Source organism: Plecotus auritus (genome assembly GCF_963455305.1).
Source record: "Plecotus auritus genome assembly, chromosome: 3".
NCBI classification, from domain to species: Eukaryota; Metazoa; Chordata; class Mammalia; order Chiroptera; family Vespertilionidae; genus Plecotus; species Plecotus auritus.
In genome coordinates this window covers 2,500,791-2,513,018 of record NC_137772.1, presented here as the reverse complement: position 1 = coordinate 2,513,018, position 12,228 = coordinate 2,500,791, and the positions used below count along the sequence as shown (strand labels likewise).

Genomic DNA, 12,228 nt, shown 5'->3' with positions numbered 1-12,228 from the left:
GGAACCCCAGCCCTGCCCCGTTTTCCTCCCTCGGGGACTGACGGGAGGGAACCCCAGCCCTGCCTGGTTTTCCTTCCTGGGGGACTGACGGGAGGGAGCCCCAGCCCTGCCCGGTTTTCCTTCCTGGGGGACTGACGGGAGGGAACCCCAGCCCTGCCCGGTTTTCCTTCCTGGGGGACTGACGGGAGGGAGCCCCAGCCCTGCCCGGTTTTCCTTCCTGGGGGACTGACAAGAGAGAGCCCCAGCCCTGCCCGGTTTTCCTTCCTGGGGGACTGACGGGGGGGAGCCCCAGCCCTGCCCGGCTTTCCTTCCAGGGGGACTGACGGGAGGGAGCCCCAGCCCTGCCCGGTTTTCCTTCCTGGGGGACTGACGGGAGGGAACCCCAGCCCTGCCCGGTTTTCCTTCCTGGGGGACTGACGGGAGGGAGCCCCAGCCCTGCCCGGTTTTCCTTCCTGGGGGACTGACGGGAGGGAGCCCCAGCCCTGCCCGGTTTTCCTTCCTGGGGGACTGACGGGAGGGAGCCCCAGCCCTGCCCGGTTTTCCTTCCTGGGGGACTGACGGGAGGGAGCCCCAGCCCTGCCCGGTTTTCCTTCCTGGGGGACTGACGGGAGGGAACCCCAGCCCTGCCCGGTTTTCCTTCCTGGGGGACTGACGGGAGGGAACCCCAGCCCTGCCCGGTTTTCCTTCCTGGGGGACTGACGGGAGGGAGCCCCAGCCCTGCCTGGCGCGCGGCCCCCACCTGAGGACGGTTCCAGCCCAGGACACAGCACCCCAGAAAGGGGCAGGTTCCAGGAGCCCCTGCCCCGAGGCCCAGGAGACCCTGTGCCAGGGGCACCCTCACAGGACGGGCCCGTGTGTTTCCCGTGGTCCCGTGTCCCAGAGGCAACCGCAGGAAGAGGGGGGTGGCAGCCATGGAATTAAAGGGATGGAAGACCAAGGAGACGCTAGCTGCTCGTGTGCAGAGCTGATTTCTTTATCTGCAAGCTCTCTGCCAACATCCCCCCCCGCCCCCCCCGCCCCCCCCCCCCCCGCCGGCCCGAAGCATGTGAGGGAGACACAGCGGGCATGTGCGGAGGCAGGGCCGCGGGGATGCGGGGCGGTGGGCGGTGCTGCCGCACGCAGCCCGGGGATCCCCTGACGCCACGACTGTGTGATGCTTTTCAGGAAGAACGGAAGGTCCCCCCTCCGATACCAAAGAAGCCCCCCAAAGGGAAGTTCCCCATCACGCGAGAGAAGTCCCTGGACCTGCCGGACAGACAGCGGCAGGAAGCCCGGAGGCGCCTGCTGGCCGCCAAGCGGGCGGCGTCCTTCCGCCAGAACTCGGCCGGCGAGCGCGCCGACAGCATCGAGATCTACATCCCCGAGGCCCAGACGCGGCTCTAGGACGAGGCCACCGTCTCTGCTGGGCTCCCGCCGCGGACCGCACAGGGGCCCCGCCCGCCCGCCTGCCCGCCCGCCCGCAGACACATCTTTTCTATCTCCCGGACGGACGGGACGGTCTGGCTCACAGGTGGCCGTGACGGGCAGGCGCGGGGACCTCTCGGGAGAGCAGGACACGCCTCTGGAGGGGGACCCGCTCACATTTTGTTATTTCTATTTTTATAAATCGTGAGATAATCAGAAGCAAGAACAACACACACGTTCAAACGGGTGCATCTCCCCACTCCCCGGAGGCACTGCCCCCCCCGCCCCCCATGCAGGCACCCCGCCCCCCGACGTGCAGGGAGACCGCTTCTCCTGTCCCGCTGACCAGCCCCATGTTCCGTGTGCCAAGTGTATGGTAACGAGCGGGAAGGCCCCTCCACAGCCACCACCCTCCCCCGCGTGTGTCTCCATGACCCAGAGGCCCGGGTCTGACCCCGGGAAGGCCCAGCAGCACCATCGACACGTGAGGAGTGTCCCTTCACGGGGGAGGGGGGGGGACGGGGGGGGAGGCATCGGTCAAGGTGGGTGTCCAGGCGGCTGGCGCTCCCGTGGCGGGCAGGCGGGCGGGCGGGGAGCAGACGCCGTCCAGACACGGTCCGTCGGTCAGCTTCCCCCTCCCGCTGTGTGGGATTCGGTCATAGGTGCGTGCGTGGCCCCCAGCGCTGTGGGAGGACCCCGCAGGGTGCCCTCGAGGAAAACCAACCAACAGAAAGCGTGACGCGACCGCTGTGATGGGAACGGTTTAAGGACTAGGACTGTGGGGGCCCGTCTGGCGTGCGCGGGGAGCAGAGACGCAGATCCCCCCGCCCCAGGCCGCCTGTTGTAGTCGCGATGGGGACGGTCCGGCGCGGCGACCTCAGCCGGGACTCGGAGGGGTTCCGGGGTCCGCGGTTCTCACGGGCGCTCCAGAGCGGCAGGAAGGACTCAAAGGCTCCGTGGTTTTGTGTGAACTTCGCCACGGCGACCGTCAGGCCAGAAGGACAGGCGGGTCGCTGTCGCAGAGGAGAAATGTGACCACCGACCCCACTGGGGTCCCCGTCCCCCAGGTGAAGGCAGGCGCTCCCCGAGCACAGGTGTCCGCGCCCCGCACCACGTCTTCCGCCCGCCGCCCGCCTCGCAGAGCCGCGTCCCCCCCCCCGGCCCCCCACGTAGCACTTTGTTCCGCCCTGTGATTCGCACTTTAGGCCGCGCCCAGCTCCCTGCCCCTGGCACCTGCCGGGGCACAGCGAGGGGCGCCCCCCCCCCAGCCTGCACCCCCCCCCGCCCCCCACCGCACCGAGCATGGGCGTCCTCGGAGCGCAGTGGACCCTCACGCATGTCTGTCTCGCTTCAGTTTTACTTCTTTAAAGCTGAGTCGTTAAGAACTCCCTCCCTGGAAGAGCAGCACCCTGTAAATTGAACCTCATATCCGGTATATAGTTTACCAAACAGCCTTAAAATATATTTGGAAGCAAAAATCAGTACGAATGTATATCCTTGAAAATGCAAAAAAAAAAATAATGATAATGATAATGATACTATTTCCCTGGAATATTCTTCTATAACGAGCCCTATTTCCCCGGAGTGTTCAAAGCGTTTTTTTTCTACCTAAATAAACACCTAAACCCGAGCCGTGTGCCGTCCCCAGGCCTCGTCTGTGCCCCCGTGGCAGTCACAGCAGGAGCGTGCGCAGCGTCGGCGTCGGAGCCGCCGCAGGGGCCGTGGCGGGGGAGCTGCTCTCGGGGAGCCCAGCCACGCGGACCCCACGGGGGAGCCGGGACTCCGGGCCCGCCAGCCGCACACGCGTGCCCGCCGGCAGCCCCGGGGCCTTCTCTGCCGTCCTTGACCTTGTGCAAAACATCCGATGACAAATTCTGGAATTAGAGAATACGTATTTATTTTGGATCCCGGACTCTCTAATCCTGACTCGAACGAACGTGTTCACTGGATTTAGTTTCTTCTTTTTTTTTTTTATGTTTTGTAGACTCATTTTTATCCTAAAACCACCCCCCCCCCCCAACACACACACACACACAGTCTTGGCCTACACCGCTCCGAGGTGAACACCTTCACCGACCCCCGAATGTGGCAGAGGCCACTGCCTTGCTGTGGGGAACCTGGAGGGACCCGTTTGGCCCCCCCGAATCCCAAAGACGGTTGTGGGACAGCGGAGCAGACGCCGGGCCCCACAGAACGTCCGCGGCTCCCGTGGCCCGACCAAGTGCCCCCCGTGACCTCCCCTCATGAATGCAGAGATAAGCCATGTTTACGCACTTACCTGTAAAGAGAAATAAAACCGTTTAGAATACTTGCTAGTCCGTCGAGCTCATTTATTCCCACAGAGACTGAGCTCTGGTGTCACGTCACCACTTGGCACGGTTCGGTTAAGCCTCGGCCGAGGATTGGCTGGTTTTCAGAGTGGAGGGGAGGGGGAGAGGCAGAGAGAGAGAGAAACACCGATGTGAGATAGGCACATTGATCTTGCCTTCCGCCTGCACCCGCCGGGGAGGAGCCTGCAACCGAGGTACGTGCCCTAGACCGGAGTTGAACCCGGGACCCTTCCGTCCGCGGGCCGGCGCTCTGTCCACCGAGCCACCCCGGCCAGGGCTGGGCCACCACTCTGGGGGAGTGTCGGGAGGGACAGGGAGAGGGTCTTGACCACACAGGCTCTCCATCGTCAGCGATCGGTAGTCAGAGGCCCGTGGCCGGGGCGGGAGGACGGCGCCCGCCTTCAGGGAGACGCAAGGCTGGGCTGACCGGCTCCCAGACCTCGAAAGGTCAGAAGGTCCCGCCTGCCACGTCTGCGTCTGCCCAGCCATCTGTGGTGCCAGGTCCGTGGTCTCGGTGGGGGCAGCAGGACCCCCACAAGCATGCGCTGACCGGTCCCCGCGAACGTGGACGCGTTGCTGGGTCCTGCTCTGCAACCCCCCCCCCGCCCCCCAAAAAGTGGGCCAGCCCAGCCCAGGCGCGTGGAGCCGGGTCCCCAGAAACGGCCTACGTGGCTCAGCTCTCCATGTGCCCCGCGGGCTCCCGTCCCGGCGTCTCCTTTCTCCTCGAGGCGTGAGCCGCCTCTGGCATTCCTTCCTGCTGCGACCCCACGCCGCCCGTGCCTGCCCGGGACCTGGCCGAGGGCTTTGCTCTTGTTTTTGCACGTCTGTCTGCGCTGAGAGTTCGCGTGGAGCGCAGGGTTCCAGGCTTGGAGGTAGAAAGCCACAGCGTGGGCGGCCTGAGCTGTGCGACCCCCTGGGCGCCCTGTCCTGACCCGGCGCCCGAGGGCGGACCGGACCTGAGCCTCCCCAGCGGGCACGGCCTGTCCTGTGACGGCGCTGGCCGCTGCAGGCCGGATGGCTGGAAGCAGACGGGGCCCTTTCAGGTCAGGCTGAGCGCCCGTCAGCACTGCGGCCGCAGGAGGACTCGGGATCCCACGCGGTGCCCAGAATCCCCCAGACAGCCGTCGAACCACCTGCTTCTGGTCGTACAGCGGCCAGCGGGCCCCACGTCGTGGGGTGTCCCGCCCTCGACGCTGTCACGTGGCGTGAAGGTCAGTGGCACCCGGCTCTCCGGGCCTGTGACCACCCAGGAGCAGGCGGCGGCGGAAGGTGACGTGGTCCCGTTCTCAAATGCGTCCTCCACGGGCGTGCGGGGCAGGGGCAGGGGCAGGGGCAGGGCCTCTCCAGGTCAGGACCAGCCGGGTCCCCGCCCCAGCCGTCCGCCGACGAGGGTCCTGACGGTATGGAGGTGGAGAAACAACCTCGGGGCATTTTCCGCTGCTTCTTGGCTCAGATCTCAACGTTCCAGATGTTTCCAGGAGCAAGAAGCAGGCGGCACCCGCGATGAAGCGAGGTGCTCGCCATGGCTCGAGCTCAGCTGCATCGGAGACGAGATGAAGAGATTAGAGTGACGAAGGACCCGGCGGCGTGGCTCAGGGGCGGAGCCTCGACCTACGAACCAGGAGGTCACGGTTCGATTCCCGGTCAGGGCACAGGCCTGGGTTGCAGGCTCCATGACCAGCAGGGGACGTGCAGGAGGCAGCCGATCCATGATTCTCATCATTGATGCTTCTCTCTCTCCCTCTCCCTTCCTCTCTGAAATCAGTAAATAGATATATATATTTTTTTTTTTTTTAATTTAAAGTGATGAAGGGAAGTTCATGTGGAAGAAGGATGCTGAGCCCGGCCTACTGCCCCCGTGGAGACCACGGAGGGTCCTGGGGACACGCCAGGAAGCCACCGTCCCTTCCCACCGGCACTGACAAACACCAGGACCGTTGGCCCGGCAGTCTGACCCCGGCGTTTGCATCCAGCGCTCAGAGACGTGATTTCCAGGCTCCGTCCAAACCCTGGACAGGTGACTGTGTGCAGAGGAACGTCTGTCACCCACACGGCGCTGCTTGCAGGAGGTTCTGCAGAGACACGGACGAGGGGCCGGGTCCCCTCCCTCCTTCCTCAGACGCCTTGCGACTTCCTCATGGCTGCTGCTTCCGACCCCAGCATCTCGGCCCGGCTCGCCCGGCCCCACGGAGGGGCGTCCGGCGGGAGGACAGACGGTGCCGGGCTTCGGTGCAAACGTCGGCGCAAAGGCCCCGCTTTGGAGGAGCGGAGCGTGGTCTCCATGCAGAGGATGGCGCGCCCAGGAGAGCCCCAGGGCCGCCCACCGCCCCCGCGTCACCCCGGACTCGTCGCCAGACCCCCCGCCCGCCCCGGCCTCCCCATATCGCGCTCATCTCACTCCGAAAGGGCTCAGCACGTCCCTCCCTCTGCTTCACGGCTCGCTCGCTCGCTTCAGAAATGTCGCCCCTCACACGAGAGGCAGGTCCCGCGCCACCTTCGACCTCTCACTGCCCACGGTCACGCGGGGACCAGCTCAGCCCCGGCCCCCATGGCCCGTGCCAAGCGCCCCGGTGCCGCCCGAGGGTGCCCCGAGAAGCCTCCGTGAGGATCTGAAGGCCAGTGAGAGCCAGGACACCAGCTGCGTAGTCAGAGTTTTTACAGAAGTCTACAAATAAATACATAAATATAAATATATAAATATACATACCTATGAAACCCTATCAGCAGGAGGGCGACCGGAGTCCCCCTGGACGGCGCCCTGTCATTCTTTTCGCGCTTTCTTTCTTTTTTTTTTTTTTTAAATACATTTTATTGATTTTTTACAGAGAGGAAGGGAGAGGGATAGAGAGTTAGAAACATCGATGAGAGAGAAACATCGATCAGCTGCCTCCTGCACACTCCCTACTGGGGATGTGCCCGCAACCAAGGTACATGCCCTTGACCGGAATCGAACCCGGGACCCGCAGGCCGACGCTCTATCCACTGAGCCACACCGGTTTCGGCTCTTCTCGCGCTTTCTCAGTTCCGTCGATGCGTTCCGTTGCGGAGCCTGCGAGTCCCCGTCACCACGGCGCTCGCTCTTGTTACACCGGCTCGTCAGACGCGGTCATTCCGTTAGGGCCGTGAAGGGGTGCGTTCTTGGGGCTCCTGTCCCTCCTGGCCGGCTCTCCCCGCCGTCCGGTCACAGGGAGAGCGGCTCACGCATTCCCCTCCCCCGCCCCCCCCCCCCTTGGGCCTCTGTACCTCGCACTCACGGTCAACTCCTGTAAGTAGTTCTGCCGTTAAATTCTGGGGAAGCGACGTTGACTCTCTGTGGGGGTGAATCCTCACGCCGTTCTGAACCCGGAAAAACACACCTGTACCGACTTCCGACCGAAGAGCTTCGCCTGGCGAGCAGGGCACCCTCCTCGCCGCCGGTTTCATTGTCGAAACGGCCTCCGCGTCTCCAGCTCAGCAGCGACGGCCCGTCACCACGGCGGCGACTCCCCGTGGGTGCAGACGGCACGGACCGAGGGGCTCAGTAAACCCTGGTGCTTAGCCACTGGCTGTCCTGGACTCCTGAGCAGCAACGGGAAGAGACGTGTCGGGCGACCCGTGGATGCGTCCGCACACCCAGCTCAGGTGCGGCCCCGCTGCTCACCGCCCCCTTGGGCAGCTGTCCCCTCCTGTCACCGTGCTCCCTGAGCCCGCGCCCTCGGCCGGCACTGCAGGGGCTCCCTGTCCAGCTCTCCCCACAGCCCCCGGGGAAGCATGAGCATGAGGCCTGCAGGAAGGACTGCAGAGCTGTGCCTGCCTTGCTCATCCCTGCCCGTGGCCATCCCTGCCCGTGGCCATCCCTGCCCGTGGCCATCCCTGCCCGTGGACATCCCTGCCCGTGGCCATCCCTGCCCGTGGCCATCCCTGCCCGTGGCCATCACTGCCCGTGGACATCCCTGCCTGTGGCCATCCCTGCCCATGGCCATCACTTCCCATGGCCATCACTGCCCGTGGCCATCCCTGCCCGTGGCCATCCCTGCCCGTGGCCATCCCTGCCCGTGGCCATCTCTGCCCGTGGACATCCCTGCCCATGGCCATCCCTGCCCGTGGCCATCACTGCCCGTGGACATCCCTGCCCGTGGCCATCCCTGCCCATGGCCATCACTTCCCATGGCCATCCCTGCCCGTGGCCATCCCTGCCTGTGGCCATCCCTGCCCGTGGCCATCCCTGTCTGTGGCCATCACAGCCCATGGCCATCCCTGCCCGTGGCCATCCCTGTCTGTGGCCATCCCTGCCCATGGCCATCCCTGCCCATGGACATCCCTGCCCGTGGACATCCCTGCCCGTGGCCATCCCTGCCCGTGGCCATCACTGCCCGTGGCCATCCCTGCCCGTGGCCATCCCTGTCTGTGGCCATCACAGCCCGTGGCCATCACTGTCTGTGGCCATCACTGCTCATGGCCATTTCTGCCTGTGGCCATCACTTCCCGTAGCCATCCCTGCCCGTGGCCATCACTGCCCGTGGCCATCACTGTCTGTGGCCCTCCCTGCTCGTGGCCATCCCCACCCGTGGCCATTAGGGCGAGCTCCCTGCACTTCCCTCCACTGGCTCCACCTGGGAGGCCGGAGGGGAGTGGACAAGGTGCAGAAGAAAAGTCTCTGGTGAGCGTCTACGTCTGACCCCTCCCCGGGGAGTCACACACGGTTGCTGGGAATTCCCGCGGCGGCTCACGGACACGGTGTCAGGGCCGCTCGGGGGCCGAGTCCACTCGGGAATCCCTCCACGTGACTCGCTTCCTAGCAAGGAGGAGCCAGGTCTCAGCGTGGAAAAGGCGCGGCCAGCATTCCAGTCTTCCACGGACCCCCGTTCCTCTGGGGCTTCTTACCCCTGCTCCCTCAGTGAGGTGTGACTTTCCGGGCGTGGCCTTGTCACGTGTCACTGTGGTCAGGTCAGTGAGAGCCCCGGACAGTCCGGGGTGTTCGTTTGCAACGTGGTGACGAGGACATCGCCGCCGGGGGACGGGGGGGGGTGGGCGGGGGGTGGGGGGAGGGAGGCGAAGGCTCTGTCCTGGCCTCCCCACTTGTCCGTGAACCCAGACGCCCCCCAGGTGGGCTGTGAATTAACAACGACGACGACCTCCCACTGAAGCAGCGGGCGGAGCAGCCGGAGCAGCAGGGGGCGCTCACAGCTTGCTCCTCGCTCTTCGCCACCTTAAATGAGCTCCCGTGAGCTGAGGCCTTGGGGCGCTTCTGCTCCGCTTCCACGGGGCGTTGGAGTAAAATCGCTAAGTGCAGGCAGAGCGGGAGAGCGAGGAGAGCGAGGAGGGCGGTGGCCGTGAGCTCAGGGTCCATCCGGGCGCAGACCCCATGCGTGGGGTGCCCCGCCCACGGTCGCCGTGGTTTACACTGACAGCTGGGTTTCCCCGGAGAGCTCAAACCCACTTCCAAACGGCCTGGTCACACTCCTGAGTGAGAACCTCATCTCACCAGCATCGCTTGGAGCAGCGGAGGTCCAGACCAGGTGCCCGCCCCCCGCCCCCGCACACCCTGTCCCGGCGGCAGCCTGCCCTCCCTCTGCGCCCGGCACCCCTTCCCGGGAAGCCCCGGGGCCGTGGCGGGCAGAGCCTTCTCTCTCTGAGGCCCCTCCGTCCTTCCTGCCCTTTCCCAGGGCCCCCCACCCTCTCCCCATCCGTCTCCACGGCAGAACCCCGGCCCGCAGCACCGGCCCCCTGGGGCTGGGCCCTGCCTCCCCCGGTGGGCGCTTTGGGGCACCCCTGGCATCGTGGGGAGCCGGTGTCCAAGCCTCTCTCTCCGTTCACCTCGCTCGTCGGTCACACCAACAGGACCCTCGGCCCTTGTACCCACAGAGCACCGCCCCCGGCCCCTCTCCCCGCTCTCCCCCGTCTCCGGCTTCTCCCGTGGCCGCAGGGCGCCTGTCCCCCAGGCAGATCCCACTCGGCTGCTCACCACCTCACAAACTCCGTGTCCTCTGGGCCCGTTGCCGCTCCAGCCGCTGTCTTCCCGCAGCCACGGGGCAGCGTCTCCCGCTGTAGGAGGAGACGCAGCCCCACCCGCAGACGCCACTCAGCCCCCCGGGGCCCCGGGCCTTCCCTCGGGTGAATCCCGTCCCAGGCCTCGCCTCCGTGGACTCTCAAAGTCCCGCCGACCCTCCAAGTCTCCATCCCGGGGTCTCCCTGTCCTTCCCGAGAGAACTGGTCGGTGTCTCCTTTCTTCTCCCCAAACGATGCTCAGCCTGGTCCCCAGCACCCCGTCACACGGAGCAGCATGTATGTGTCCACTGGGTGGGGTCGGCTGTGAGCTTTCTGAGCGGGAGAAATCACGTGCATTCCTCATCCTACCCCCGGCTCCCCATGAGCATGGACCCTCACGTTCTCCCAGGCCCTGGGGGACCCACTGGGGGAGGGATGGATCCCATCCCTGGGCGTCTCCCCTGGTCACCAGCCTGTCACGGGGCAGCATTATGTGCTGGGGTCCCCCAGGCCGGACAGGAGAGGCAGGTGCCCCACACTGGGGTTCAGCCCCCACAGAAGGTCTCCTCCAACCAGCCGTGGGCAAACTACGGCCCGCGGGCCGGATCCGGCTGTTCTATCCGGTTCTCTTGCTCTCCCCTCCGCTCCTTTACTTTGAATTTATATTAGTTCACACAAACACTCCATCCATGCTTTTGTTCCGGACCTCCGGTCCAGTTTAAGAACCCATGGTGGCCCTCGAGTCAAAAAGTTTGCCCACCCCTGCCTCCAACGTAGGGTCAGGCCCGGGAAGGGTCAGGGAAGTGCGTCTGCGGTAACTTTCCGAACGACCACAGCTGCCCGTTGTGTTGCATGGACGCTGGTCCGAGAGGGGAAGCCTCCTCGCCCCCACGTGGAGCCCTGATTCCAGGGCCGTGGAGAGCGGGCGCATGCGGGCGTCCAGGTTCCCCCCTGTGAGGCGCAGCCACCCTGGCACCCGCTGCTGCAGGGGACAGTGGGGAGGGAGCTCTCGGCCCCGGGCAGACGTCACCTGCCCCTGAGGGCTCTGAGGGCGGGCACGGCCCTGGGACACGGCGGGCAGCAGAGTCACAGGTAGGACAGCCCGGCCAGCGGCTCAGTGGCTGAGCATCGACAGGAACCAGAAGGTCCTGGGTTCGATTCTGGGTCAGGGCACAGGCCTGGAGTGCAGGCTCGAGCCCCAGTGCGGGGCGTGCAGGAGGCAGCTGATGGATGATTCTCTCTCATCATTGGTGCTTCTGTCTCTCTATCTCTCTCCCTTCCTCTCTCTCTAAACAAATAAATGAAAACATATTTTTTAAATATATTTTATTGATTTTTTACAGAGAGGAAGGGAGAGGGATAGAGAGCCAGAAACATCGATCAGCTGCCTCCTGCACACCTCCCACTGGGGATGTGCCTGCAACCAAAGTACATGCCCTTGACTGGAATCGAACCTGGGACCTTTCAGTCCGCAGGCTGATGCTCTATCCACTGAGCCAAACCAGTCAGGGTGAAAAACATATTTTTTAAAAAAGGCAGGTATGAGAGGGAGCTGCCGAGCCGGAGCACGTCTCCCCCCAGCGGGGGTTTCTGTGCAGAAACTGGGGGTTCCAGGGGCCCCACTGAGGGCCCACCTGGGGGTTTTCAGACTCCGTCTCGGAGCTGCTTTCCTGTTCCAAGCCGCGTCCCCCGAGACTCCCGAGCCAGCGTCCCCTGGCCGTCAAGGCTGCGTCCAGTCGGGGCCACGGTGCCTGAGCCTCACGGAGGGAGGCCGCACCCAGCAGGCCCGCGGGTGGCTGGCCCAGGGCTGGCATCACCACAGGACCAGAGGGGCTCCCCGCTCGGAGCTGTGCCATTGGCAGGAGACTCTCTGCTTAACGGGAGAGGTGGGGGGCGGGGGCAGATGCTGACGAACTTTTGACCTTCGCCAGGGCTCCCCGCATTCTCCAGGCCCAGCCTTTGGGGGGGTCTGTGCTCCCTAAGGATGTGTGGCCTGCAGTTTTGTAAAAGCCTATGAACTATTTCAAATGTGTCGCTGCAATGAGCGCTGTTTCCACTGTATCAGGGAAGGGGTTTTATCAGAGAATCAAACAGGCCGAGCTGGAGGCTGGCGCACCCGCATCTCCATTGGGCGATGGCCCGTGAAATGCCCTCAGGCGTCTCTGATGAGCGGGACCGGAGCCGGAGCGGGCAGCCCCCGCACACACGCTCGGAAGGGCCACCTGCCGCCCACCACCGTCGGACAGGGAGCTCTCCTTTGAATTAAGCAACAGGCACCCAGCAGGTCTGTTCGGGGGTTTGTGCGTTAAGAGGGGCTGCGAGCCCTGACCGGTGTGGCTCAGTGGATAGAGCATCGGCCTGCGGACTGAGGGGTCCCGGGTTCGATTCCGGTCAAGGGCATGTACCTTGGTTGCGTGCACATACCCAGTAGGAGGTGTGCAGGAGGCAGCTGATCGATGTTTCTCTCTCATCGATGTTTCTAACTCTCTATCCCTCTCCCTCTCCTTCTCCCTTCCTCTCTGTAAAA

The 12,228-nt window shown here is 64.7% G+C and overlaps 1 protein-coding gene across 6 annotated transcripts in view; it reads left to right on the top strand.

The window, feature by feature from the left end:
- Positions 1 to 3,309, top strand: part of DLGAP2 (DLG associated protein 2) — a 282,363-nt gene extending 279,054 nt beyond the window's left edge. For all 6 annotated transcript variants that reach the window (XM_080659612.1, XM_080659611.1, XM_080659609.1 and 3 more), the window contains one exon: positions 1,165 to 3,309. In XM_080659612.1, coding sequence (XP_080515738.1) covers positions 1,165 to 1,383 — 219 coding nt within the window. In that variant the 3' untranslated portion in view covers positions 1,384 to 3,309. The remainder of the gene's footprint in view (positions 1 to 1,164) is intronic.
- Positions 3,310 to 12,228: the final 8,919 nt, after the last annotated feature.